This window comes from Lytechinus variegatus, chromosome 1, assembly GCF_018143015.1.
Source record: "Lytechinus variegatus isolate NC3 chromosome 1, Lvar_3.0, whole genome shotgun sequence".
Lineage (NCBI taxonomy): Eukaryota > Metazoa > Echinodermata > Echinoidea > Temnopleuroida > Toxopneustidae > Lytechinus > Lytechinus variegatus.
Window position 1 is genome coordinate 30,733,514 of NC_054740.1, and position 24,207 is coordinate 30,757,720.

General features: G+C 36.3%; 2 protein-coding genes across 2 annotated transcripts; both read left to right on the plus strand.

Moving 5' to 3' along the window:
* The first annotated feature begins 8,101 nt into the window (after window positions 1-8,101).
* On the plus strand, window positions 8,102-11,909 carry LOC121430289 (trace amine-associated receptor 13c-like). Its single transcript, XM_041627570.1, has 3 exons — window positions 8,102-8,309; window positions 10,906-11,277; window positions 11,377-11,909. Exons 1-3 carry the CDS (start codon window positions 8,102-8,104, stop codon window positions 11,907-11,909), a joined length of 1,113 nt encoding a protein of 370 aa, XP_041483504.1.
* A 3,578-nt stretch (window positions 11,910-15,487) lies between these two features.
* On the plus strand, window positions 15,488-21,394 carry LOC121406410 (melatonin receptor type 1A-like). The gene is made up of 3 exons (XM_041597438.1): window positions 15,488-15,603; window positions 19,457-19,732; window positions 20,307-21,394. Exons 2-3 carry the CDS (start codon window positions 19,465-19,467, stop codon window positions 20,759-20,761), a joined length of 723 nt encoding a protein of 240 aa, XP_041453372.1. The 5' UTR covers window positions 15,488-15,603; window positions 19,457-19,464; the 3' UTR covers window positions 20,762-21,394.
* Window positions 21,395-24,207: the final 2,813 nt, after the last annotated feature.

Consider the following 24,207-nt stretch of genomic DNA (forward strand, 5'->3'; position numbering starts at 1 on the left):
CTGCGGCCAAATCGATCAATCAGAGAAGAGAAGTTGCTCGCATGTGACGTCATAAAATTAATGATTTATGCCCCCGCCCCTCCCCACACGATGAAGTTGTTCAGAGCACTGGTGGATCCAGGAGGCACAGCCTGTCTGTGCCCCCCCCCCTTTGAGAGGCACAATTAACATTTGAAATGTAAATATGCCGCTCTAGCACAAGACTAATTTCCCCCCCCCCCCCTTGAAAGCGAGGACCTTTTTTTGGCTTGTAAAGAATTTTCCTGGGACAGATTGACATTTGGGTAAAACCCTTTTTTTTCTACTTGTCAAAATTATTTGTGGACAAAATTACCTTAAATTTTTGGGTGAAAACCTTTTTTGGGGAGGGGGGCTTTCAAATTTTCATAGGGAAAATGTGCCAACCCCCCCCCCCCCCCCCCCCCCCCTCCTAGAAAATCCTGGATCCGGCCTGGTTCGGAGTTTCAAATATGCAGAATTCATTAGGCTTGTATATCTCCTAATACCGCATCACTTTAGTTTGTTTTTCACTATAAATAGCACTTGAAAATAACGAAAACATGGAAGATTTAGCTAAAAGTTTGGGAGATGACAACCGATCTCGCCTTTTCATGAGATACAACGTTATCGGCTTGCTAAAGCATGTTTTCATCGGGAACAGGCACATAATTTCCATACCAAATAAACATCAAGAAGAAACTAATCCATAAAGTGCGACTACTATACCTAACCCTAGCTGGGCCTAGTCTACAAATGTAGACCCACATCTGCAGTGTGTGTACCTTAGCTGATTCAACGAGTCTGCATAGCAGACTAGGTCTACTGAGGCTGCTCGCCCTTTCAGGCTGGTTGCTTCGCAAACCAGTACTAGATCCCATCTCACGAGCCATTAGCTGGGCCTGGCCCCGTACGTCGCATAAAAGCATGTAACTTTGCCATCAACTTGTAACTACCATCGTGACGATAATCAACAACCAATCAAAATCAAGGATTCCGTGCAAGATACCATTGCATGTTGCATTTGTATGCAAATGGGGCCTAGGTTTGCCTGTCATACACTATTTCGTTAGATATGCCCTATATATATATATATATATATATATAGCTACCATCAGAGATGCACTTTATTATTTATAAAAATGAGAAGATTCATGCAAAAAAGACGAGTATCTTGACATTATGAACGAATACAATCTTTTAAATTTGACAATAAACTTATTCAAATAAGCATTCTATTAAATGGCATTATGGTAAATAAAATTTCCAAATTTGATTTAAAATATTTTTAGAGTGCTAAGCTAATAATAATAAAAAATAATAATTATATGATAATATTACTCAAACGCTCGATGCAAATGTCATCCTTGGATGAGTAGATCCTCTTTCCATTTTCTTCTTTTTGTTCATCTCATCTCATTATTTTCTCTCCCTCACTCTCTCTATAATTCTCACATTCTTCTCTACTCTCATTCACTTTCTCTTCACCACTTATTCTTTTAATGCAATGTGTGATTGTGAGTTTATGGATGTATGTTGTTTTTAGGTTTAGTGTGCAGGCCTACACTCTAAAAAATGAAGTGCTAATTCGGCTCTTAAAGAGCGTGTATAGTGACTGCACTTCGGAGTGCTGTTTTGTCTAGTTCAAATTTGAACGAGGAAAATCAGCACTCCGAAGTGCAGTCACTATACACGCTCTTTAAGAGCTGAATTAGCACTTCATTTTTTAGAGTGTATAGCTTATAATGCTCTTTCAAATAGAGTTAATCTGATATCAATATTTTTTTTAATTTCATTGTATATATTTCATAATAATATGTACCTTTAAGACCTCAAACACAAGCACAGGTTGCTTTTAGGGTATCCTGGCTCATTTTATATGTATCTGCTTTTTATTTCGTAACTTCTTGATTGTGTTATTTTGCCAAATAAAATTGAATTGACTTGAATTGAATCACTTTGTGGGCGTACTAGCGCCGCTCTCCCTTTCTTGAAATGCGAAAGATAGAGGGAGATAGGGAACGAAGAGATGTTATTTTATATCATCAGTTTCTGAAAAGTAGGGGTAAAGTACCTGAAACAACAAAAGGGGCAAACATTCTTTCTTCGTTTTTTCACTCTTCAGACGCTTTACCAATTACGCTGCATAAAGATGTTTGCATGGTTTATAGACAATCACGAGAATCCCATCACTCCAAATCTTTCATTTATCTGTTTGAACGCCAACTTAAAGGGATGGTCCGGGCTGAAAGTATGTATAGCTTAATAAATTCACTGAGAAAAATGCCGAAAATTTCATCAAAATCGGATAACAAATAACAAAGTTATTGAATTTTTAAGTTTAGCAATATTTTGTGAAAACAGTCGTCATAGGTGGGCTGATGATGTCACATCTCCACTTGTTCTTTTGTATTTTAATGTATGAAATTAGGTTTATTCAAATTTTTTCCTCCAAGAACTAGAAAAATTGGATTGACAACTGATTTAGTGCATTAGATATTTATTGCTGCAACTTATTTTATTATAAGGGAGACATATTATTCACACAAGTATGAAATAATGATGATTTTATGTCATAACATAAGAAAACGGAAAGTGGAGGTGTGACATCATTCATTCATTTCGGTTTAATGTACAAAATACTTCCTCGTTAAAACAGTCTGGAGACTGATACAAACAAAGATTACAATGTAAACATACATTTCATCATCAGCTCACCTAATGAATATTCATGACGACTATTTTCACAAAATAGTTCTAAGCTTTAAACTTCAATAACTTTATCATTAATTTTTTGTTATCTGATTTTGATGAAATTTTTTGGCATTTTGCTCAGTGAATTCTACTCTATGTATTAAGATATAAATATTTTCAGCCCGGACCATCTCTTTAAGAACCAAATTACATTGTCTGGTTGCTATAGTATGAATGTTTCTGTTGTGTATCCGTTACTAAGACAACGGCTTAGTGGCTTGGTCTTTACCTCTTCCTGTTGTATGTCAGATTCAAGCACCCTGATATTAATTAGAAAACTGCAGTCGCGTGTTCGGCACGTGTATCAGGAGCTGAGAGGGGCCATGCAATCAGACACTGGCGGGGAAATAAATGTAAGAAACTAGCTAGCTAGAGCCGAGTTTCGAAAAGAATCTTATTATGCCTATATAAGCATGATAAGTGTTTCTCACCATTATGGCACCCATCCCCGAGTCATCCCCTTTCCTTCGTCATATTTTTTTCACTCACCATTACAAAGAATGGGTAGTGTATAGGCCTACTTATCACCCCAGCCCATCGTTGCTACGCCAGGGCCACCGTTTACTATACTGACTGGAGACTGTAGTGGAGACGGTTAAATTATCGGCCATTTTTTAATTAGTATTACTCCCTCTAATTGCCTCTTTGGCGGTCAAATGTTTTAATTGGCATCACGACGGTTAAAGAAAAAATGATGATTTTCCAAGAGAGGTTTGCTTATTGAAAAATTCCTTCATTCTTTTTTTTTAAGTTTAAGATATAAGCACATAGTGAAAAGGGTAGCATAATAGCATAAAATAACGCAATAAACAAAAGTATGTATATGCAGGACCTCCCATTTTAAACAGTGCAATACCGTATTTTATCAATCTCCTAAATATTAGTTTTATCATCATATTTATTGTTTTATGCTACACTATGCATCGTGAAATATGCATTTCATCCTTTTAGCTGCAGTATGTGTATAATCTTTTAATTGAAAGAAATAAACCATGACATGAAATGAAAATGAAATGAAGATCAATCTGCCAAAGGGAAACCGTTCCAATCGAATATCAAAACAAATCTTGGGATACACTGTTTTAAGTCATAATACACAAGAAATGATCTGTTAATAGATTTTGCCTCTCTCGTGGTACACTTCGAAAAAACGGTGACAACTACGGAAGAAAATAAGTTAATTTCTTTTTTTTTTAAAGTTTTCACTTTGATCTGCTCTTGGTCTGTTGGAATACAATTCAGAAAGAAAGAAAAAAAGAGTCGACAGATAAAGACTACACGACTTTGAATTTTCGTAATTATCATTATTATATTATTATTATTATTATCATTATTATTACTATCATTATTATTATTATTACTATTATTTTCATCATCACCGATATCAATATCATTATTATTATAATCAAGAACACTGAAATTATGATAAAGCTGACTTCGTCCTTTATACTTTTTCTACTTTCATGTAACAAAATAAAGTAATTATAAAAAAAAACCGACGGAAAAAGACAAGCAGAGTGCGAGCATTCTTATAAACATCGTAAATATGTCAAATATGAATAAGAGGTCCGTGTTGGTCCTTATTAGTGAGAGAGGGGTGGTACTCATCATAATAATCGCAAAGTCGAATGCATGGAAAGGCAAAATGTCATACAGATAAGGGAGCCTAGATAGGGACTGAGGGATCGAGGGGGGAGGGGTATTAGAAGTTGCATATCAAGTAGGCCTTTAGTGGGGAAATGTAGCAAAAGATGAATCCAATCTTAAAACAACAAAGTAAAAGAAGCAATTTCATAGTAGTGAACAATCTATTCTTTGAACATAAACTCCACCTGTGGCTAATGTCTTGGGGTACTATACGTAAAAAATGAATAAGAGAAAATAATAATAAAGCCGAAGAAGTGGCAAACACTTCACTCGAGTTAAGGGTCTGAATGTGCAGCCTACTCATGCCTTGTGTACTGAAGGCCCTCTCGCTGAATTGAAACGGCAAGTTTTGTCTATGCGTGGAGGCACACTTGTTGATCAAAGTTCCAAACAGGGTCTGTGCCTACAGACTATAAACTGATGCCGGATGCCCAGATAAATGAAGATGTGTGTTGTATCACTATTGTATAGGTTTACCAAGAAAGTGGTTAAAACAGGGGATAAATGCGGATAAATGCCAGGAATGGGGAGGAGGATGACCAAATATGATATAATATTTTCATTTAAATCTGTTCTTAACTACCGTAGCAGTATTGTACGCCACTGCGTGGAGGGGGTGGGGTGGGTCCCACTGCACATCTCCCTCGCAAAGGAACGGTGCTCCTTCATGCGGCGTCGCTCGCATCAGAGTTCGTCCCTGAAAGATCACGAAGAAAGAGAAAACAGGTACAATCCTCGATTTGCGTGATGCGTCTTGAGAGTGTAATCATAATTTACTGTTCGCTCGTGGCCTGCACTGGAAAGTTTACGATTTGTTTGTCACTGTGAAGATAAGATTTCTTTTTCAAAAAGAAGCGTTTGTATACATTCGACGTTTGTGACATCCTGAACCTTTTCAATTTGTGCCGATTTGTTTTTCAGTCACCTACTGATTTATGGGATAGGACAAGGTGAATTATTGGATTTGGTTTTGACCAATCTGGCATTAGTAATCTTTGGGGTGTATACTGACGTGCGAAAAATAGGAAGCAAGGCACGTAATAAAAGACAATCTAATCAATTTTTCTTTGATCGCAGTGCGAGTGACTAAAGCCTGTTTCAAGTCCATGTTCATCAGCAACATAATATCACATAATATATAAGAAGTCTCCTGATAATGAATTTATCTGTATAACCGAGTGAACCTGTGGGGGCAAAGACCGATCTTTTTTTTGATATTTCAGGATCTGACGTTTGAGAATCATCATCAACGGTCGATATTGGGATATATTTTCTCTCCTCATTTTGAAGCTGGTGTTTTTATTTCGGGACGCTTTTCAGGATCACAATACTCCTATATGACTATGATTTTCCGAATCACGGTGCTAAAGTTGAAATGAGATCAGCGGTGATATTTTCAATCTTCATGTGAAAATTCGATAATTCACTTGTGAAAACAACGTCATTTTTATTTCGTAATAGTTTAATATTGTATGGTAAGTAAGTTATTCTACTTTATAAGAGTAGGCATATACATGCAGTGCGTATCAACAACACATAAGACGGGGGAAACTTTCAAAAGTCTATCAAAATTTTGTTTCAAATTATGATGTCTAAATAGTTTGATGTCAGTAGATGCTTTGAAGTCTTATTTTTTAAATGCTCTTTCAAAAAAAGTGTCGTTCATGTTTAAACCATATCAGGGGTTCAAAAAATGGCAGAAAATGAGAATATATTGACGATCAGCATCTTGCTATAATCAGCAGACTTCCTCTTAACCTTTTCATTATCTTTGCCATAATTTTGAAATTATGCTTTCAAAATCCATTTACAGAGCATAATTTACTTGAAGCCACTTTTTGAACCTCCGAAGTAAACAATCAGGCTCGTATTCTGAAGTCGGATTTAAATTGAACCCTTGTTTAAGTTGCAGTTTAACTATGGAGAGCCAATTGGGGCACAATCCTTTATTAGTACATGATCAATTTATTAACTCCTGTGACGCTCAAATCATTTTTAAGTGTCTCAGAATGATAACTGAAATATTTTCTTCATTATAAAAGCAAAGAAAAACAGAATAGTAAATATAAGAAATATAAAATATAAGCAGAATTTTCGAGTTTTTGGCTCCCCATAATTTTAAACCAGACTTAGACCACGCTTTAAGTTAAAACTGACTTCAGAATACGGGCCTCAGTGTTCGGTGAAGCATGAACATTAATTTTGAAAGACAAGACTTCAGAGAATTTATTAATATCAAATTGTATATAATTTGAATAATCTTGATAGACTTCAAAACTGTCCCGTATTTTATACTCACTGTATATAGTTTAATATGCATGTACATGCGCGTCTTTTTTTTTTTTTTTGCTTTTATGGATGTAAGCATTTTAGAATCAATCTTGTTTACATTTTACCTAACACACTATTTTAAATTCCATATTTGGAGAGTTCTTATCAAGGGACCATACCAAAATTAGGTTAATCATCTAAATCTTATAGAATGAGAAATAAATTATAATACTTAATGTAATTTGGTTTGGTCCTTAAAAACAGGCATTTAGATTCATTGAGATTTAGAGCAAGAGATAACCGAAGAATGATAAAATGTAAAATGAATCCAAAAGAAGATTGACCCTTTTTTATCGTATCTTCTTTTTCCCTAAAAAGCAAGGACTGTGCTACAGGGGCACTGGAGTGACCACCACTCTCTCCAAATTAATATAAAAATGACGAGAACAGGAAAAAGGAATGAAAAAAGATAGTCTGTGTACTTTTATTGTATATACCCCACTTACTTTTATGACGTAATTTTTACTGCTTCCCCTACAGAAAAATGTCCAAGCGTCACCCCTGCCTTAAAATAAAGAAGATGTCATACTATGAATATTACAATAATAGATATGACATGGAAATAAATTAGAAATGCGTAATAGAGTGTAGGAAAATAATGAATGGCAACCGAATACGAAAAAAATGAAATGAAAAGGTTTTTGAATTGATAAGGGATGCTATAAAATTAGGCAGATTTTATCTGGGCTTAGTCAACAAACGTGTTCCTCAGTCAGACAAGTAACATCGTTAACAAAAACTGTTTTGAGAATGCACAACCTTTAACCATGTCATTGTTTTACCAATTACAAATCAAGGAAACCCATCTATAAAACCCATAATTTCATGAGTTTGGTGATCATTAAACATGTTCCATTAAGAAACCGACATAAGGACAGCCTCTCTCAGTATGACATCATCTTTGACAAGACAGTCATGACAAATTGCCGCCAGATATTACTTACCAAATTATGACGAGAGGAGAAGCATCATGTAAAAAGAGAGCGTTTTCTGCACAAAAAAAAATAGTAAAAAGGGACACGATGATGAAGATACATGTACTTCTAATATTTCTAAAGGGAAATAAATACTTAAACATTTCTGCCCATAATGTCTAAATCAGGTTAATCATCAATTTAGTCTGATATCATGGTATTGGATAGTATTCAATTTTATAAACGAACAAGATATTATTGATAATATGATTTTATTTCAGATTTCAAAACGATAGAAGCAGAATAATATTGCGATATGTGGTGCTTTATTATTCTCTGTAAAGGAATCCATTCTCATGTTGAGAGGATTCCCTTTCCTTTTTAAACATTATTCCTCTTCCATTCTCATATCAACCATAATCCCTTTCTTTTCCAAGGAATATCTTAACTGGAGCAAGATGCGACTGTTTCTTGATAACGATCATCAGGTCAACGCTCAACACCATCAAGAAGGACCAAGTCCTACTCCTCAAGATGAAGACAATCATTTGGAACCGAATTATTTCATTTTCTCCATCACCTTAATCCTTGTATTCCTCGTTGTTATTGGCAACAGCATCACAATCCTTGTTTTCAAGAGCACGCCGAAACTATGTAACCAAACTGGTAAGTAAGCCTAGTATATGTATATGACGCCACAGGGCGCCACAGTCGTTTATTTGGTAACTCCGGGAGTGTCAAACTACATTAGCATGTCATACGAAAACGGCACCGATTATTACTTTGTTTAGATTATTCAAATGAACATTTTTCTTCCATTTCCACAAAATATATCATTCGTATATAGATATAGAACAGATTTGTTGGGCGTAATTCCTAGAAACAATAGTTGTGGCGGAATACACACTGTAAAAATTGTGGTGTTAAAACTGACACCAATTGGTGTTAATAGAGGACCACACCCCGAGCTGTTAAAATTACACCCTAGAGATTGAACATAACACCAAAGAGTGTATAAGTATCAACCAAAGGTGTTGTAATAACACCTATAGGTGTAAAACTAACACCACCAATTTAACACCGGTGTAAAATAACTGGTGTGGTCCTCTATGTACATCGGTTAACACCACAGTTTTTGCTGTGCACCTCTGACACATAATAAACCACAAAATATAGACTTAATATCAACAATCTCTTGTGATAAACCAGAACATGATAAAGACGAATATTTTAAAGAATTTCATCCTAATAATAAGAGGGTGCTTACAAACTTAACACACAAAAAAGTCCATTTGCTTTGATAATAATAATCTGATAAAAAAATACATCTGATAAAAAACAATCTGATAAAAAAATACATGTAAATTGAATTTAGATTTTGTAACCAAAAGATGTTATAGTAACTATTTGGGTTTGAATGATAATCATGGCTTAATCAACTTTGGGGTTGGTTAAACAATTATGCTGAGAGTGACAGAATTGTAAAGAATAAACTTGATCCTTATTTTCTTAATAATCGTAACAAAAGCAGCGACAATAATCATGATAATGGTAATGATGATGATGATGATGACGATGGGGAAGAAGAAGGAGAAATTGGAGATGATGATGATGATGATAGGAGAAGAAAAGGAGGACGAAGAAGAGAAGAAGAATAAGAAGAAGAGGGAGGAGGAGAGGAAGAAGAAAGGAAAACGAAAATAAGAAGACAAAGAAGAATGAGACGCAAAACGATAATCGCTATAATAACAAGAATGGATATTTCATATAGCTTATGTATCTTCCTAACAAGGTGTTAAGAGCAGTCAAACAACTCCTAGAACGGAATTAATACAGATAAACAGACATAATAAAGATTATTGAAACAATCAAGTAAATATAAACAAATTTGCTCTAACGAAAGCAAGGGACATGGAAATGTTATCTATAAATAGAGGGTTGCTATCGTTTATTTCAATTTTTCTGTATTTCAATGTGTAGCTTATTGCTGAACGCCGTATAGTGATCACATCAATGAACTGAAAATTAAGAATTATGAGAGTATTCTTTATCTAATACTCATCCTTCCATATCCTATTGCGGTTATCATGGTTATAAATATCATGATGTATGGAATTGACAATGAAAGGTTTACTTATAAATGACATAAGTATTCCTTAAATAACACGGCGCCATTCGAAATGCTCTTCGTGTTAGCGTTGCTAAGATCAACGTCCATTTGTTATAAAATGGTCGAAGTCGAAGAGCCATCATTTCTCCGATTATAAGATGTTGATATGCATCACAATAATGAAGCTCAATTAGACTAGTCAGAGCTAGAACTCAGCCAAAATTATTAAAGAAAGTATTGGGCTGTATAAGGGTCATGATGGTGACCATCAAACTCATCATAAATGACAAGACCATGGTTTTAATATAATAGTCATATCCACAATCAGCAGCAGCAGCACCATCATCATCATAGCCATCATCATCATCACCATCACCACCATCATCATCACCATCATCATCATCACCATCACCATCACCATGATCATCATCACCATCATCACCATCACCATCATCACCTTCATCATGATCATCATCACCATCATCATCATCATCACCATCACCATCATCATCATCATCACCATCACCACCATCATCATAACAATGGTAGTAATATTGACCTTTGTAAAAGCTACCAGTGAAAGGATCGACATAGAGGAAAAGCAAGGGTTTATTCCATTACCATTGCAATAGAGCATGAGACGTTGAGGGAAATCGTGGATGTAAGTGGATGTAATCTGAAATAAAAATGTGGCCCATGCAAACAAAAAATGCCTTTTGTGCAAATAATTTGTAGGGCTACTTGTCAAAGATCGTGTCAAGTGATCCGATCAAGTGTCGCTGCACCTGAATAAGTGCAAACACTCGTTGTATTTAAAGCTTATGTAGCAATCAGACCTTGAATCATCCTTGCCCAAGGTCGATGTCGACACATTGTTTTAATCTTGTTGTGTTACTATCAATTCAAACCCCGACTACTAGCTGGGTTGCAGTGACGCAAAGAGCATGGAATACCAAATTGAAAGTCGATGGGTCGGAACAGGATCTGGCGATTGAATATGCTTTACCAAGGCGCTGCACGTCATTGGGATGCCACACCGTTTACCAATGCAATGCTACAAGTTTGTAGAAGTATGTAACGTTAATATCATCGAAAAATAAGATAGCCTATCACTAACAGGAATTAATGCCATTTTTTCTTTTTGTTTTTAAGGTTTTTGCTTGATCAACCTGGCTATAGCAGATCTTCTGACTGGAGTGATCTACCTACCCTACAGCCTGCCATGCGCCCTCAACGGTGATTGTCTGATAAGAACGAACCGATATCTTTGTCTCGGCGTAGTTACGGTGTCGTATACGTGCTACAGTGTATCTGTCTTTACCCTCGTCATCGTCATGCTGGATCGTTATCTCCAAATCAGCCGACCATTTCACTACAACGAGATCTTCAGCAAACCTAGAACGTTAGCCACTCTAGTTTCTTCTTGGGTCGTGTTGTTTACTTTCACTGCCGGTTTTATTCTATCTGAGCCGAACATCATCGTTTTCGATGGGACAATTTATCATTGCACTATTGCAGCTGCAAGTAGGTTATCCTGGTCCTATACATATTGCGTGAACATTTTTTGTTTTCTTTTACCCGTTTTTGTAATATGTGGCTGCAGTTTCAAAATTGCTATCATAGCACATCGAGCTCGTTTACGCATTGCCAATCAAGAGGCAGCCGTAGCGTCATCAGGAAACTCACAAGCACAGAGAACTCGAGCAATCCGACATTTTCGCAAATCAGAGGTACGCATTGCCATACGGATCTTTGTAGTCGTGGCGGCTTTCATTATTTGTTGTATGCCATTCAATATCGAGTTGTTGTACGCTCGTCGCACCCAGCACATGTTTCCCGATAAAGCTGCCGTCACCACCGTTCTGATGGTCGAAATCAACAGCGCACTGAATCCTATTATTTATGTTACGAGCTACTCAAAGTTTCGACGTGTCTTCAAGGCCAAGTACCTAAAGTTCTGCAGAAATTCGAATCGAGGAGACTCTGTCATCTGGACGGTGACGAGTCAGCATAGAGACCAGTACACACCGTCACGACGTCGAACTAGTCCAATGACGATGACCAACACGCCTCCCAACAACCGAATGTTTCTGATGACGGCAAAATGTAACATAGACGAAGAAATTGATGAATGCGTAGCTGATCTCGAGCTATGACATGAATGACTGTCCACGATTGGTGTTTTCATAAAGCTATTCTTAAGTTACGCATTACTAGGGAGTCGGGATCCTCGGATGCTGAATCGAAATTCTCAATAATTGTTATTCATTCATTTATAAACTTGATATCCAATCTCTGTTGGTAAAAATTAAAATTTTCAAGAATTCAACTGTGTTAGAGTTGGAAAAAAATCTAGAGTACGTCTTCGAAAGGGAACCAACCCTGATAAAATAATAATTGTAAAAATAGCAAAAAAAAATCATCAAAAAATATTTCCGAGTGTTTGGAAAAATCCACCAAAGAATAGAATTCCAATTATTTGAATTGTGATGTCATATGCGAGCAGCTTTTCTAAATCTATACATTATGTAAAATGGTAAAAAATCAATGAAATGTTATTTTTTCAGAAAATTTAATATGGGTTTACTGTACCTTCAGTATATCAATATACAAATCATTTCACACCCGTTTCTTAAAAGAAAAAAAAAAAGTAAGTCATCAGGAACCATTCAAAAATTGAAATTTATGCATTTTATATTACATAACATATGGCAGCTTCTCATTTATGACGTCACAATCCAAAACTTTGAATTCTGATAACTCTAATTCTTTTATGGATTTTTTTGTTGTTGAAATTTTTACAACGAACTATTTCTTCACAGGTGCAATTTTAAAGTTGGGCATATACTACACGAACAGCTTGATAAATGACACCCCAAGAAAACTGCATGGAGATGTCTACTTAGGGCAAATAATTATAACAAATTAGTTCCTTCATCACTGACACAGCACACAATCATCCGCACTTCTTGCAATTTTTGTCTGCATAGCAGAGTGAAACTTTCGGCGCCGCTTAACGACGGCGGTGGCGTCAAATTGAAATCTTAACTGAAGATTAAGTTTTTGAAATGACAGCATAAATTAAAAAAAACTAGGGATCTAGTTCATGAAACCTGGACATAAGATTAATCAAGTACTACTGAACATCCTGTCTGAGTTTCGGGTCACATGACTAAGGTTAAAGGTCATTTTATGGTTAATGAACTTAGACCATGTTGGGTGAGTCAATATCGAACCCTAAGGTTAAGTTTTTGAAATGTCATCATAACCTTAAAAAAATGGACCTATAGTTCATGAAACTGTTCGAGTTTCAGATCGCATGACAAAAGTCAAAGGTCATTTAAGGTTAATTAACTTAAGCCATTTTGAGGGTATCTGTTTAATTACCATCATACCTCTGAAATTGTATTGGTCTAGTTCATAAAATTTGGATATAAAAGTAATCAAGCATCACTGAACATCCTGTGCGAGTTTCAGGTCACATGATCAAGGTCAAAGGTAATTGTAGTCCAAGAGCTTTGGCCATGTTGGAGGTAATTATCAAATTGCTGTCATAACTTTCAAAGTTTATTGATATAGTTTATGAATTATGGACATAGGCGTAATCAAATATCACTGACAAGTAGTCACTTGATCAAAGTCAAATGTCATTTAGGGTCAATGAATGTAGTTAAATTTGTGTTTTTGTTAATAACTATTTTATAGTAGTTTTCAGTGTCATGCCATGCTGCTATATTGAATCTAGTAATGCAGGTGAGACTGTACGTCGAAGGCACTCCAGATGAGACTGCCGTAGGTGCTCCACTTGTTTGTAGAACTGATTTATATTATAGCGCTTTAGGTTAAAATTATATTGTGTTGAAATTTCAAATTGATAAATTATAAAAAAAATGTCAACATTACCTTGAGCATTTAAAGAAAATTTTTGATTGAAGTGTAATTACAAGGGGACTAAAATATAAATTATGTAAGTGGGTGAGGGTGTGGAGACTTTGATGAAAATCGAGGTGTGTGTGTGGGGGGGGGGTATGCGTGTGTATATATAAGTTTGTAATGACCTGCTTCTGCATGGGGACATTTGCTTACCTATCAACCACGAGATTTCCTACAGCCGGGGATGACCCCGAATTTCAGATAACTTTGCTAATAATTTTCATCTCATCTTAAATCGTTTCATCTAGTCATCTCATGACTTGTAAAAAGCTCCCGTTCAGTCGATTAACCTCTATTTGTGTATGTATGGCGGTAGCTATAAGCGTCCCCCGTTTAGCGGTATGCTCACATAATGTCAAATTCTAATTTTAGAGTGTATTAGACCGGAAACACATGTCCCCATACACCTTGGCGATTGACAATAATTGGGTTCCCGATTGCCAAGACAAAGTGTTGTCATTAATAAAGAGATAAACTATGCTGATAATGAAAGAATGATAAGCCAAAATGAATTAAAGGAAATTAATGGTAGCAAAATCGGGAAGAGTAATTTTCCTTTCGTTTTAATTAAAGACACAGACTGGAGTTGATGAAAGTATGTTTTAAACAATAACTTCCTCACACCCACATATACCCTCCCACAAGTGCTCCAGGCACACACACATCACTAATTACAATGACATTCATGGAATATATACTCAAAAACATAAGCTTAATCAATTTTTTACATCGTCCGTTAATTTCTGAGAAATATGCGCACAACATCGTATTAATATTGATTGATTTACTTGTCAACTTTTTTTATAAATTATTTTGTTTGTATAATATGCCACAACATATACTACCTTGCCAAAGGAAAAGGAAACTAGATACATTATTTTTTTACTCATGAATTTGCCCGAAGCAATGCTTTGAAATATACTTGCTTTCACAGTTTTGCCCGCTTCTGGGAAACAATGCAGGGCTGAGAGAGACCTGTGCCTGGAACAAAATGTTAACATAATTCTCAATGCTCGTCGAGAGCTCCTATGTAGCATGCCACCAATCGAAAAGGCATTTTAAACATTTTTTTTTTAATTCAAACATTGCATTTCCTCATTCTAGCCATCAATCGTTTAAGAAAAAAACAATGCATATCAGTAATTCTGCCTTCTTACTTTGCTTCACAATTTCTCCTTTTTCACTTTTATCCCGCCTTTGCTTTCTTTCTTTCCTTCCTGCTTTCTCCTTTTCTTCCTCTCCTTTTCTTTCTTTCTTTTTCTTTCTTTCTTTCATCGTTTCTTTTTTTCCTTCTAAACCTGCATTAGCCCAATTATGTCTTCAAATGTCATTTTCTTTGTTATTTGTTGAACTGTATTTTAATGTTAGCGTTCCTTTTTAGCACCAGCTAATGAGGAGAGTCTTTTAACAGAAACTTGATTTCTTTTGATAATCCCCAGGCATTAGCTGGTGTTCTTTCTCCTTTTTTAGTGTTTTTTTTTATTTGATATTGTTTATTAGATGTATGATGACTAGTTTTAATGTAATGAATTCGAATATTGTTATGAGTATGTGTACCTGCATGGAAATCAAATAAAAAGATATAAATAAAAAATTGAAATAGAGTATATCCCTCTATTAAAAGAAATTAGTGAAATATTATTCAGTTGGGATCTCTCCCTTTATTTTACCATTCCGTTAGCTTATCTTCATGTGTTATCAGAATAATCCGGTGTTCATGGGGTTACGGTTATCTCTTTGGTCTGTTTCACAAACTACTAATACATACAACCAGATAATCCGATGATCATGATGATCAATCGGTCATAATATGGCTAAACATTAGGTCACCGAAATGGTGTCGTTAATTAGTCTTCTCATTTCATAGACCTACTTGTCAGATATCGGATGTTACACCAGCCGAAAATGCATATTCAGGTGAGAGCATTAAATACTATTTTCGAATAAATGAGATAAGTTTGATAATAATAATATAGGGTATTTATATTGCGCACATCTCCACCGATACTCAGACAAGAACATATTTTACACTTTTCGGGTGTTTTTTTCCTCCTACTCTTTTTGTTCTTGGTCTGACAACTTTTGATTGCCTTATTTTGTACGACAGTGGCATGTGGGGCGGAGCCCCCGCCCTCTCGAGATTCAGTCCTATTGAACCTTAAAGATTGCCGCTTTTTCAATCAAAATAATCACGGGTATATAGCATTTTCTTTTTTTTTGTAAAACACATTACTTCAACAAAGCGGCGTAATAAATAAAACATTTTTTTTGGGGGGTGGGCACAAAACGGGAATCTAAAACGACACGGGCAAGCGAAGTGAACGAGAAAATTGTTGGCCTAGAAGAAATGAGAAACAATATAAGTATTTTAGATGAAAGAGGAGATTCTAAGCTTGACAATGGTAATTTTTCTATTGTATTTGTGATTAAGTTATGATAAATCATTGATAAATCTCGGATTTGTTTTTTGTGGGACGCACTGAATATATACATATATATATATATATAAACCCCTCAAAAAAGTACTGCAACTCAAGTTTGAATATTCATCAGATTTCTTACAATCATGTAATGTATTGTATGTCATAGTGCATTGAAATATCCATACAAATGTAATTTGAATTGTATTCTAAATATGTATAGCCATAGGTAGGCCTTATGGTATAATAATAGACAATAGTTTAGCGGTACCTCCGGAACTTGAATCGAAATTCAGCAATATTTTTGTCCAGATTGTGAGTTTACGACCAATATTACAGGAAATTTAGCACACTTTATCCACATACGCCATCTCATCCAATTTTTTATTTCCGTTCTAAATCTTAATCCTCGGCAGCCCTGTCGTATTCTTATTTTTTTCTCTTTTTCCCCCTTTCCAATTTTATTCATTTTCAATTCAGCTTTTCACTTTCTTAGCTCTTTTTTGCCTCTTTCTTTCCATTCCCCCCCCCCAAATTTCCTTCTTCAAATACCTTCTCTTGATTGAATTGGCCTTCACACTCATTATTAGTATATTTATTTCTATTCTTATCTTCCCTTCCGTTTCACCTTCCCCCTCGTCATGTTCTTTCATATTTTGTTTCCTCCTTTCCCTTTTCCCTCTTTCATTATGTTTCCCTTTCTTCCTCTCTTTCATCTTCTTCCTTCCTTCCTTCATTTCTTTCTTTCCTTTCTTCCTTCCTTTCTTTCTTTTTTTTTCTTTCTACCTTTTCCCGTTTTTCCCTCGGCGAGCTCTGCCAGGGTGGGGGGGGGGGCAAAATGCCCCTGCCCCGTCTGTTTCGCGGCTGGTATAGATGGAGACACTCAACACTGATACTGTCCACTACAGTGCGTATCAAAAAAAAGTTTACACTTAGAAAAAATCCTGTAAAATTATATATTTGTAATATCCTGACGATTTTTCCACATTTTAGCATTGGTACAGATCCATTTAAGCAAGTGACGATATAACTGTCGAAAAAATATTTCCGCTTGAGTGAGCACCACTTTTCAAAAGTTGGTGAAAAATGATTTGCGCAGAACTTTGAAATAGTTATGCGAATAAAATTAGACCTTAATCATGAAGAACACGTGGTCATTACCTAGCCTAGTAAAATTGATTTGAAGATATCTTTTATCTTTTTAAACTTGTTTCCTTGCCCAAAACAGTTCGAAGAGTGCATTGCACCCCACCTCACTCCCCCACACACCGAGTCCATCGTGACGATACACTGAGCTGTGATTTACATGAAATGGCTTAGGCTTGATTTTCATTTTGTTAATCATTGCCAAGCTTGGGAAAAGTGTGGAGAAACAAGTATTAAATGAAATGTAAACCAACTTTAAATGATAAAAACTTAGTAAAAAATGCTGGAGATGTCTGATATAAAATTTAGTTCAGATTCAGTTATGTCCTCAGATCTAGCTGGCACAAAAGGGGTAAAGGTTGTGCTTACTAAGTGTTGAAATTTCAAATTTGGGTGGCAAAATTGTTACAAAATGCTTGAATGTATCCATTTTATTTCAATTGGCTAAAAGTGCTAGGGAAATTTATCAGAAATGCTTCACAGGGTTAGTTTGATTTCGCCCTTTCCCCTTGACACAGCGCGTGAAAACAAGCAATTCTGCGCAGATTTCTGCGAGCTTTACAAAAATGGACAGTGCCCACTCAAGTGTAACATTCTGTCAAAACTTTTACTTTCATTGGATAGATGAGACCCAAACCCATAATTATATGTGAAAAAATTACCCACATGTTGTATATTTTTTTAATTCCCAGGGCTTTTTCAAAGTGTAAACATTTTTTGATACGCACTGTATAGTCAAAGTTGATTTGAGTGAAAAAGGGAAAAATCAAATTAGCATAATAACACTGAAAATTTCATCAAAATCGGATGTACATTCTGATTAATATGCAAATGGGAAACCGATGACGTCATCCCTCACTCCATTTTTTTTCTTTTGATTTTTTTTTCTTTGCTTGTCAAATAATTTTGGTGAGCCACTCCTAAAATTTAGGTTGACAACCTTTTTTTTTGGGGGGGGCTTGTACATTTGTCCATCCCAAAATTTCAGGTGGACTCCCCCTCATCTTTTTGGCTTCCGCCGCTAATGCTCGTTTCTTTGCACAGTAAAACGTTTTTTAAACTTTACAACGATGTTTACTGTATAAAGCTATACAGTGCATGGTTGTTTAAAAGTTTAAATAACCATGCTGAATTTATCATGAATTGAATGCTAAAAAATAAACTTTGTTGTTTAAGATTTTGAACAGTGTTTAAACAACTAATGTAAGGTTTTTATAGTAAACATTGTATAAAAAATAATAAACGGTGATTCAACTGAGTGCGAAACACAGTTTAATACCTCCCTGAACGTGGGATTGCCATTATTGATTTTTATTACCGATTATACAATCAGTACCATTTATTGAACAGGAGTACCACAATTTATTCGGTTAAACAACATCAAAACGATGACATAATACTAATTAGTTTAACATATTAAGCTTTGAGTAAATACCCGGTTGAAATGACAAATATTTGACCAAAGTTTTAACATACGACAGTTTGACAAAAAATCTGTCCAATAATCAGTCTAAAGTTTGAAGATCTTTTGATCAAAACATCAATACATGTTAGTCAGATCCATCTGACCAATGTTATTTTAAATGTACGTTTCTTGATAGCTTTTGTAGTGAACAACATGTTTTGAGATGTTTTTTTTTTATTCAGTTTGCAATTTGAATTGTAGAGGTGGAGGGGACATGAATGTGTGTGTGATCTTTCGTTCGCTTTGTGTTATAAATATTTAGGTATCTGATAATAAATTAGCATACAATAATTTTACTTAAGTAGAAAATTGCGCTATAACTTTATTGAGAAGGCACAGTGAATCAGTGTGTTATCATAAAGGTCAAGTCCAAGCAAGAAAAAAGTTGTTTTGAATAAATAGAGAAAAATAAAAATAGCAGAACGCTGAAAATTTCATCAAAATCAAATGTAAAATGAGACTAAACTGCTTAGTAATTATGTAGCATTATGATTAGGTTAACAACCTGGCCAGATTTGGACTTGATACTGCTGCTTTGTAAGAATCTTAAGAACTAGTCGTGGCTGCCCCCTATACATGATTTTCAAGCAGTGATAAAAAGGGAAGGAGAAGAAAAGAAAGAAATATAACGATGATTTTGTTTATGATGATAATGATGATTGATATGATGACGTTGATGATGGCGATGATGATGTAGACGACGATGATAGTCAGATGCGCAATTTCCCATCATCCACAGGGAAAGCCATGTATGCCAACCCGCTGAGAATTCTCTATCCTTCGGAGGACAGTATCGCTGACCTGCAGCAAGAGATACTCCAGCACCCTATCACAACCAACCATATCCTCTTTCCACCAAGCCCTTCCGGACCCCCGCTGAACTTCACTGAAGGTCCCTTAAGGCCGAATTATGTCGTCTTCACCTTCACACTCTTCTTTACTTTTGTGGGCGTTCTTGGGAACTTTGTTGTCATCATTACGTTCTCGTCCACTCCTAAACTTCGAAACCAAACAGGTATGCTTCTACATCGATTGGCAGGGACCTAGGAAGGATTTTTGGAAGAGGTGCTGGTTTGGGGGAATATAACAGGCAAAAATGCGTTTTTCATTTGAAAGTTTTTCATTTCAAAATTAAAGCAATCTTGGTCAGATGAAAAATTAAAAGCAAACTAAGCAATGTTTTCACTGAAAATGAAGATGATTTTTTTTTCTTCTTCAAATTTCTATATTTTAGCATACCAACTTGTTCACCAGGGGAAGCATCCCCACTTCCCTGGATGTCTGATTGGTTACTGAAGGTATATTTTAAAATGTTACATTATTAAAGATAGTCGATCTTTAAGCCCGTATTCTATTTGTTATACACCCTTGATTTGATGTTACCCCCACATCAGAGACACCGATCCCCAGCAGAGAGACGAAGTTAACACCACCTATTGGTATTAACAGCTTTCACTGAAGTGGTTTGGATCGATTGGTGTGACTGCATTCAGCAAAAAGAAAACATTTGAACCTATTATCTTCTCTGATGATGTGTATCCACATAATCTATCTACTTTTAAATTTTCTTTTTGTCTGATCTTATGAAGGTCTGTGCATGATAAACTTGGCCATAGCTGATTTCATAATAGGTGTCTTCTACTTGTGTGTAAGCTTGCCCTGTTCACTTCATGGCGACTGTCTCATCATAAGCAGCCACCCGATATGTCTCGGTGCCGTCATCATCTCCTATACCAGCTACGGAGCAGGGTTCTGCTCCCTAGCTGTTGTTAGCCTCAACCGAGCCTTTCTAATAAGTCGACCACTCCAGTACAAATCCATTTTCACCAAGAAAAGGATCTTGGCAATTCTGATTGGAATCTGGATGTTTTCCTTAAGTATCACATTGGGTTTCACTCTGTCTAAACCACACACCATCAAGTTCGACGCCGCGTATTACAATTGCGGATTAGCCGCCGATGACAAAGATGCATGGCCGTATTCCTATATCATCAACATCCTTGGATTCTTGATTCCAGTTGCAATTGCGACGGCTTGTAGTTAGAAAATTCTAATTATAACACGGGACGCAGGTCGTCGAGTGCATCAGCGGACCGCCGACTCACCAAGGACACACGACTCCGTCAGACGACGTCGACCAAATTCATCTCGCGGGAGTCGGTCTGATCTTGAAGTCACCATGCGCATCTTCGTTGTTGTGATAACGTTCATCGTCTGCTACTTGCCATACCAAATACAGCTTGTTTATGCCCGTTACACGGGTAATATGTTTCCAAATACAGCGTCTTTGTTTGCCGTCATGTTGCTATGGATGGACACTGCAGTGAACCCGACACTAATCGCATTTACCTATTCCAATTTCAGGAAGGTGTTAAGAGAGAAACTCGTCACACTTTGCCCAGGCCGTAGGAGGTCATTCATCGAGGAGCCTGGAACCCAAGATGGTAACTTAACGACCAAACCTACAGTCCTTCAATCAAACAGTAGTTCTTATAAGAAGACAACCACAACGTCTTCTAGTAGGAAGATACATTCGGTGTCAATCGAGGTAGAAAGCACACACTAATAACAGTGTGACAAAATGGTTTTACATGGCTGTATGCATTCAGGGTATGAGGGGGAGGGGAGTATCTCTGACCATGTCGTCGCGGGTCGGCAAAGATCGAGGAAAACCCCTGGCGTAAGATGGGGGGGCCTTGAGGGGATCTTGGCCCCCTCAAAAAAAATATGACAAGGAAAAAAAGACAGCAGGGAAGAGAGAAGGGTGAAATATTTTCTGAATGCTATGTCAAAATCTATCACAAAATTTGATTTTTGACATAACAATATCGAAATTTTTGCTCGTTTGTTTCTGTTACTCAAGTTTTTATAATTTTACGCGATCCGCCATTTCTAGCCCCTTCGAAATTTTTTGCTCATTACGCAACTGACAACAACGAACTAAATTAGTAAGACCCGTGACCTCGCATCTGTCATAGCCGTTTTATTGTCTCACCTGCATAGCAGAGTGAGACTATATAGGCGCCGCTTTTCCGACGGCGGCGGCGGCGGCGTCAACATCAAATCTTAACCTGAGGTTAAGTTTTTGAAATGACATCATAACTTAGAAAGTATATGGACCTAGTTCATGGCCATAAGGTTAATCAAGTATTACTGAACATCCTATTAGAGTTTCATGTCACATGACCAAGGTCAAAGGTCATTTAGGGTCAATGAACTTAGACCATGTTGGGGGAATCAACATCAAAATCTTAACCTGAGGTTAAGTTTTTGAAATGTCATCATAACTTAGAAAGTATATGGACCTAGTTCATGTGTGTCAAACTTGGCCATAAGGTTAATCAAGTATTACTGAACATCCTATTAGAGTTTCATGTCACATGACCAAGGTCAAAGGTCATTTAGGGTCAATGAACTTAGACCATGTTGGGGGAATCAACATCAAAATCTTAACCTGAGGTTAAGTTTTTGAAATGTCATCATAACTTAAAAAATATATGGACCTAGTTCATTAAACTTAGACATGAGCTTAATCAAGTATCACCAAACATCCTGCATGAGTTTCACGTCACATGACCAAGGTCAAAGGTCATTTAGGGTCAATGAACTTTGGCCGATTTGGGGGTATCTGTTGAATTACAATCAAAACTTTAAAAGTTTTTGTATCTGATTCATGAAACTTGGACATAATAGTAATCAAGTATCACTGAACATCCTGTGCAAGTTTCAGGTCACATGATCAAGGTCAAAGGTCATTTAGGGTCAATGAACTTTGGCCGAATTTGGGTATTTGTTGAATTACCATCATAACTTTAAAAGTATGTTGGTCTAGTTCATAAAACTTGGACATAAGAGTAATCAAGTATCACTGAACATCCTGTGCGCATTTTAGGTCACATGACCAAGGTCAAAGGTCAATGAACTTTGGCCATAATGGGGGTATCTGTTGAATTACCATCATAACTTCGCAAGTTTATTGATCTGACTTTTAAAACTTGGACATAAGAGTAATCAAGTATCACTGAATTTCCTGTGCAAGTTTCAGGTCACATGATCAAGGTCAAAGGTCATGTGAGGTCAATGAATTTTGGCCACATTGGGGGTATTTGTTGAATTACCATCCTATCTCTGTAAAGTGTATTGGTCTAGTTCATAAAACATGGAAATAAGAGTAACCAAGTATCACTGAACATCTTGTGCGAGTTATAGTAGTTTTCAAAGTCAGCACTGCTGCTATGTTGAATCGCGTGATGCAGGTGAGACGGCCAGAGGCATTCCACTTGTTTGATATTGCTCCATCATGCACATACCACAATTCAATGGGTCCTAAAATTAAACGCGCTTTCAAATTGAAAAATCATTTTCATGCTTTCATTTGCCTACTGAGTTACGCATGATTCTAATCCACTCTAATGGAGAGTTGGTGTCAAAAATTCCTAACGAGGAAAATAAAATATGCTTGATCCATCCCTATCATCATGAGAAGTTATCATAAATTTCAAACCTTAGGCCGAGAGAGCAAGCAAAAACATTCCAAACCTTTCACACAACTTTCTTTACTGAAGATCAGTTTCATCAGGATGATCTTGTTAGAGTATTTTGCTTGCTCCTCTCTCGCAACGTCTTATTAATTTTTTGCGAAACGCCAAATCGAGCCCCCTCAAAATGTTTGGCTCATTATTCCACTGCTGACAGACTTTAAAGGTCTATCATTGCATGAAAGATGATCATGACAAATATTGTAAGATTTCACATCAATAAACATTTCTTTATCATTATTAAATGTTGCCTCTGTGAGTTTTTTTATTTGAAGTTAAATTTGTAGTCTTTTGTTTTATGTTAGATAATCCTCTCCCGAATCCTCAACCCGCAATATATGAAGGAAAAACACTCGGAAATGTTTACACTCTGATAAATACTAACACATTGTGACCAGCATCATAAAGTTTTTCTTCTGTATCCTTCCTCCCAGTGACGTATACCGTGGATCGCAGCATGGGGGGGGGGGGCTGGGGCATCAGCAAAATTATTGTGTCACTTATTGGGCGCGCGAAGCACGCTAAATTGCCAAGTTCTTACCTAATACAGACATTTTAAGGACTTTGTCATTTAATGGACATGTATGTATCTCATGATGCGAGTGCGAAGCGCGAGCTAATTTTTTTTAAAGAGTTTATTATAAGCAAATCTTTGTAATCATGATACATAGCTGTCTCACTAACAACAATGCGAGCGCGAGTTTTCTGTTAATTCTGACCCCAAACAGGATTATTTTAAGGACTATTTGTTTTAGGAATTCATGAAGAGCCTACATCTCACCATATGCTGATTTTGTTAGAATTACAACGAAACACATGAAGCACATTTTGAAGTCATTCCTATCATGAACATGAACGCCAGCTGAAAATATTTGAAATTCAGACCTGATGAGGGGTATTCTAAGGATTTATCTTCAGAATTCCCCTAAACCATATGTATCTAACTAATCAA